General features: G+C 46.5%; 1 protein-coding gene across 1 annotated transcript; it reads right to left on the reverse strand.

The window, feature by feature from the left end:
* Positions 1-246: 246 nt before the first annotated feature.
* LOC144104129 (uncharacterized) lies at positions 247-4,646 on the reverse strand. Its single transcript, XM_077636958.1, has 2 exons — positions 4,057-4,646; positions 247-3,556 (listed from the first exon to the last, which is right to left on the reverse strand). Exons 1-2 carry the CDS (start codon positions 4,644-4,646, stop codon positions 2,701-2,703), a joined length of 1,446 nt encoding a protein of 481 aa, XP_077493084.1. The 3' UTR covers positions 247-2,700.
* Between the last annotated feature and the right edge of the window lie 1,954 nt (positions 4,647-6,600).

A 6,600-nucleotide genomic window follows, 5' to 3' on the forward strand; every position in this document is an offset into this window, starting at 1 on the left:
AAGAAACCCGACGCGCGCCGCAATCACGCCGTCGACGCTGCTGCTGGGGTGCTATACTCCGTTTCATACATAGCTGTCTACACAGCCAAAGGTACGGAATAGTCCGTCAAAAAAAAAACTTACAAAATGTGTCACTCCGCCTCGCGTCGTGGCTGAGTGGTACGAAGCGCGGGCATGTTTGTTCATTTTGTGAGGGGGCCCAGGTTCGATCCTCAGCGTAGGTTTGTTCTTTTTTTTATCTTTTTTCGGCGAATCTCTAGATAGAAAGTCTAAATGCGAGCCATATATAAGTGGCCTTTTTTGTTATCAAAATGAAATGACTTCTTTAATAAGAAGCGTGCTGTTAACTTTTTCCGCAGGGAAACGAAAGTGAAGTGAGAGTTGGCAACGGACGTGCTGAGAGGCGCTGTTTTTCGGTGTTCACGGATTTTTTCGCATGCTGCACACAATGAATCATTAATTGTGGGGTGATAGAATTCAGTGTGGCTTCAATTATTCGAGGCAGCGTCGTCTGGAGGCTACGCGGTATAGATTGGCGATGTTGTTTTGGATTTATAATTCATGGGGTCCAACGTCCCAAAGCTCGCTGTTCGTCCTCCTCACAAACCACGGTAGCTCGCCGCCTTCTCGCGGTAACAATATCAACGGCGAAAATTCGGGTTTCTACACAAAGGATGTGTAAGTACAGAGTGAATGAACGTGGTGGCTGGTATAATTAACATCACCTCGCATGTTTTTAATATTTGTACATATCCGCAATGATAGAAATCATGTTTGTTACTGGAGATAACCGTTTGTGCTCGATCGTGAGTTACTGTAGTTTTTTGACTGCTGCCCAAACATACCAGGGTTTGAAAACTGGTGTTGCAGATTATAGAATGTTATATGTCGATATTTGCTGTGCATGCCGTGTGAATGGCCGACCATGTTTGTACGGCCTGTATTGTAAAGAGAACAGTGCGCCAAAATTCTCTTGTCCAAGACTTTTTTGATCATTTACATGCTTGAGGAAATCAATTTTTAACCCCCCCCCCCCCAAAAAAAAAAAAAGTCTAGATGTCAGGTGAACCATTGAAGCGTATGTCCCCAAATGCCACAAGTCCACAAATACCAATTGTTCATTTTTTTATTAAACGGCACCCTCTCAGTATCTTGTGTGCCATTTGCTCTCGCAGTTTTGTAGTAGGCCAAAATTTCAGAGCTGGAGCATGGGATAAATACTATATAACTTCAGCAGGGAACAAGCATGAAAACTGCCAAACTTTGGCATACACAGTCGAAGACCAGCAGAGCAATGTCGCCAACAACTTGGGACAAACAGCATATATAGGAGCACAAATTATAGTGAGCTACACAATATGATAAGGCTAATCATACAGGCAGCACTAAATAAATCTTTTGTGAAGAATTTTCTGTGACGCCAATTCCAGAGAATGAAGTCATATGGGTCATGTGGTCTTAGAGAGAGGAGGCCACAAGGCACTTAAAAACCTCGGAATATTTATACATAATAGATAAATCAGAATGCGAGTTGAGACAGCAATGAAACAACGCACAAAGCACGATATGCACAAGGCAGAAAATGATCATAATTATGAAGACTTTGAACACATGACTAGGAACGATGGCAGTTGCTGATGCTACATACAACATATATGGCATCTTACTATCACAAGTGGCTCAGCGGCTACGGTGCTAGTGTCTCCATAGTCTCTGTTGCTTTATGACATTCGAACTCAATAATACGATCAAACTATCACAATGTCACAAATAAAATAAAAAGGAACTGCAGCACAATAAAGCAGGAACAAGTGAGTAACAAGAAAAATTTCAAACACGATGATAACTGGCACGCAATTTTCTTGCTCACGTTTCATACGTCTGGAGCCGTGCTATTGCAGTAAAACCTAGTCCCGGTATTCACACAGTAGAGCAGACACCCAAATGAAAACAACGCATAACACGGCATAAAACACACCAGACATGAGTAATATTATATAAAAAATGACCAACAAAGCAATGTTGCACAGTGAGAACCTCATAAAGTAGAGAGGAAGAAAGGACAAACAGTCATCTGGACGTTAAATATTTCCGTAGTTCTTTGACACGGGCACTTTTGCTTAATGCAAAGCAGTGACATTGAACACATACATGGTAGAAAGATAGGAAGAAGATGGCTGCACAGTATGAGAGAGCACTGAACAAAGGTTGAGCGGCAGCCTCAGTTCGCAAGCCGAGCCAACGTTTCGACAAGGAAACCTGTCTTCGTGTTTCAGCTGACACCTGAAAATTCGGGCAGAAACTATTTCACAATGACTTTCGATGATAGTGTGACCAGCATCCAAGCGTTATCTAGATGCCGTAGCAACACCCGGATAGAGAAATCCTCAAAGGAGGCAAGTAATGTTGTTCACATTAAATGGAAAACGCGCTGCAGTGGCGCACTGGTTATGGCGCTCGACTGCTGTACCCAAGGATGCGAGATCGTATCCCGGCCGCAGCGGCCGCATTTCGATCGAGGCGAAAAGCAAGGCGCCCGTGTGCTGTGCGATGTCAGTGCACGTTAAAGAACCCCAGGTGGTCGAAATTTCCGGAGGCCTCCACTACGCCGTTTCTCATAGCCTGAGTCGCTTTGGGACGTTAAACCCCATAAACCAACCGACAAACATTAAATGCAAAAACTCTGCAAAGAAAACAGTATTATTCCAGCTCCTCAATGCCACTCAATTCAGAGCTGGACTCTTCAGACGAGCTGCTTGAACTGCCAATGGCGAAAACTACTGGGTCAACTTCATCATCGAAAATTATATCCCTTTCCCAGGCTTCATCCTCAATGCGCTCAGCATGTGCACAAAATTTTTGCCAGTCTTCCTTTGACACATGTGCCAAAGCCTGAGGCAGAAGCTCCTCAACTTCAGCCAATGTGAAAGCTTTGTTTCTTTTTGCTACGAATCCTTTCACCATGCTCCACACCTGCTCAATCGGATTAAACTCGCAATGGTACGGAGGCAGACGCAACACTTCGTGGCCATGTTTTGCGGCAAGTGTGTCGATCGCATACACAGTGTGTCCGCTCGTCGTTCTTTTGCACAAATCGAGCAACTCAGCTCGTACCATGTCTGTTGACCAGGATATACCCTTCCTTGTGAGCCATGCCTGGATTTCAATCTTCCGAGTTGATGTCGTTGGTGGCTTTTCGAGCGCAACACTATGGTAAGGGGCATTATCCATAACAATAATGCTGCTGTTAGGAATGTTTGGCAGCAGTTTGCTTGAAAACCACTCCTCGAAGTACTTGCCGTCCATCTCGGAGTGGTAATCAGCTGAAGCGCCCTTCTTGGCTCTGAAGAAGTCGGCAGCACCGCTCACAAAGCCTGTGAGGCTACTGCCTGCATGAACGAGGATCAGGCGGCCTCCTTTCCCCGATGGCGCTGGCAGACCTGTAGTCAGGCCCCTAAGAAAGGCATCTTGCGATGACTTGACAGTGCTGTCCTTCCACACATGTTGCCTGGTGTGGCCAGCATTGACCCAAGTCTCATCGAGGTATACGATGCACCTGCACGGGGAGGCAGATAAAAATACCGATTGAGTTTTTATGGTGCACCTGCACGGGGCGGGGGGGGGGGGGGGGGGTGGGGGGGGGCAGAACAAATATCGCTCGAGTTTTTGTTGTTATCAATGTATTCATCATAGAAATATAAAATATCGCGTATGCAATTATTACAAACTTTTGAATGGCTATTAGAATATTCTTCAATTCGTCATTCGAACTGAATAGTGCCTATTGAAAACACAAATTATATATGTAATGCTTTCGAATAATCGGCACCAAGGTGCACGGATCCGGAGAATAGAACAAAGAGCGAGAAACTAATTCTTCTTTGCAACATCCGCGATTCAGTGTCATCGCTATTTGATTCGTCTTTTATTTTATTTTAAAAACAGTATTAATGATTTCACAAAATGAGTGCATGACGTACACAGCTAGGTGCGATGAAGGTAGGCAAATAATGTAAATGTCGCTCTCTGAACGATCATTAAAAACGAAGCGCTTACCTCCCTTGGCTCCGGAATGCTTTGATAGCTCTGAGATACCGGCGCCGCCAGGCTACTATGTCGGATCGCTCGATGAGTGCGAGAGTTCGTTTCCTTTTTTCGAACTTGAAGCCCATCTCTTTCAGCAGCCTCCACAAGGTGGCTTTGCTCATATCCGGCAAATCGCCATCTCCGTTTACTTCATGCAGGATACTGTCCAAAGTCGGTATTTGTCTTTCGGCATACATACGATGCAACTTGAGCCGGATGGCGTTGACCGTAAAGCTGTCGTACTTCACACTGCGGGAGCTTGATATTGCCATCCTTTTCGGTCTTTTTTGCGGTGATTTTACTCCGCCAGAAAGACCTTCTTTCTTAAACCTCACAACTGTCCGAGGGCTCACTCCGGTCATCTCGCCCACAATTGCGAGAACGTCACGCACAGTCTTCTCGGGGTGGAGCTTCCTTATGCTTGCGTAGACATTAACTATCACCGCCTTGCAGTCTTTAGAAAACTTTGGAGACTTCACCTTGGAAAAGAGGCGAACAGGAGATGTTTTCGAAGTCGAAGCGGGGGAAGAAAACAAGCGAGCAGGTGACAGCGACGCCATTTTCACAAACAGACCTGCCGGCTCAGCTGCGAAAACCTGATACAGCCGGCGCCTGAGAAAACCAAAAATCTGCCTCACTCGGTTCTGGAAAACATAAAATAAAAATCATTCTCTTTGCAAAATAAAACACTTCCATCGGTCTACTATAATATCAACTACTTTTCACTTTGCTTGTCAATTCATTTCTATTTTTATTTTTGACGCACTATATTATGATGCGGACGAGGATCGCAAACAGGCACCGTAGCCTTGGCTGCGTAGACAGCTAAGTATGAAACGGAGTATAGGAGCGACAACCGGAAGTTGCAAAAGGAACGTCAGCGGATGGCGTATTGATGGGCGGGGCCCAGTCCGAGAGCTGTTTTCTGTTTTCTTTATTTTTGTCTGGTGCCCCACGTGTACGAGTTGAGGGGCGAGAAGAGGAACGTAATTTTTTATCCTCTCTATCTTGGTTGTTATTGATGCTAGCTCAAAAATTCTTGCACTGGGATCACGAGTGATCGAATGCCAATCTGCATAGTCCTTTTAAGGGGCCCCGCCGCGGTGGCTCAGTGCTTACGGTGCTGGGCTGCTAACCCGAAAGGCGCAGGCTCGATCCCGGCGGCGGGCTTCGCATTTCGATGGAAGGAAAATGATACAGGCCCGTGTACTGTGCGATGTCAGTGCACGTTAAAGAAACCTAGGTTTTCGAAATTTCCGGAGACCTCTACTACTGCGTTCCTCATGGCCTGAGTGAGTCGCTTTGGGACGTTAAAACCCATAGAAGCAAACCAAACCAATGAACTCTGTCCTGTTCCAGCTGTGTCCACCTTATCCCCGCAAACTTCTTAATCCCATCCGCCCACCTCACATTCTGCCACCGGCTGCTGAGCTTGCCTACTCTTGGTGTCCACTCCGTTACATTTATCGACCATCGGTAATCTTGTCTTCGCATTACATGCCCTGTCCAAGCTGATTTCTTCTCCGCCCTCTTCCTATCCCTTAACGGTACACCTGTAATTTTCCTTTCCACAGCTCCAGCGTTGTCCTCAATATTTGTTGAACCCTTTTCCTTAGCCTCCACGTTTCTACTTCACACTTGAGTACCAGTAAGAGCGTGTAACGCATGTGAGCGCAAAGCACGCGCATGAGTGCGTGCTTTCATGAGTGCATGAGTGCATACGTTCTTCGGCGTTACTGCCGTCTCACGTCTTTGAAACGCTAATTATTTTTTTTTTTGCGACGAATGGGCTTTGGGGCATCAGTATGGTTGCGTGGACGCTTATAGAAATACAAAATTGTTGCAATTTTCATTACAAAATGAGTAGGGAGTGTTCTGTGCATAATGCGCACATTTCAAATGGTGAGGCGAGGGGTGCCGAGGGTTGGGCGGCCCGGAAACAACCTCTCGCGTTCCACGAACACATGTGGTGGTCCCCCGCTTCTATTATCGGCCCTGGAGAAATCGACGCAGGCCGCCGCCAAAGCGTTTGACCGCAGAGCTGGTGCCGTTGTGAATAGGAACTGCTGCACCGGAGAAAAAAAACATGCGCCGTGAATGCGATGTGCACTCGGGCATCGCCTCCCCTAATTACTTTTAATTTTTCTGCTGCACGACAGAAACCCAGATAGCCATTTGGGTACAGGGGCGGCCCAGGCCCAAGCTGCATTGCACACAGCCGAATGGCGATGCCCCCTGGGAGCGGCCAGGTCCAGTCTTGTTCAGAATGCATCATCATTTATTAACCCTAAGGGACCCACGTCGAGGTACAACATAGGGGGTGAGGGGGGGGGGGGGGGGCAAAAATACATGCAGAACAAAAGCTCAGTATGAACAAATTAATATAAACATAGAAATTTCTACAGCAACAGGATGTGTGCGGGGCAAGAAAAGAGCGATCAGTGAGAGAGAATGCGGTCATAGCGCGGGAGGCACGAGGAAACGTGCCAGTTGGTGTCCGACTCAGACGCACCC

This window comes from Amblyomma americanum, chromosome 9 (genome assembly GCF_052857255.1).
Source record: "Amblyomma americanum isolate KBUSLIRL-KWMA chromosome 9, ASM5285725v1, whole genome shotgun sequence".
NCBI lineage: Eukaryota > Metazoa > Arthropoda > Arachnida > Ixodida > Ixodidae > Amblyomma > Amblyomma americanum.

Coding starts and splice junctions, on each gene's coding strand:
- LOC144104129 (XM_077636958.1), bottom strand. CDS start 4,646: ATGGCGTCGCTGTCACCTGCTCGCTTGTTTTCTTCCCCCGCTTCGACT. Junction 3,557..4,056: donor GCATTCCGGAGCCAAGGGAG/GTAAGCGCTTCG, acceptor CTCCCCGTGCAG/GTGCATCGTATACCTCGATG.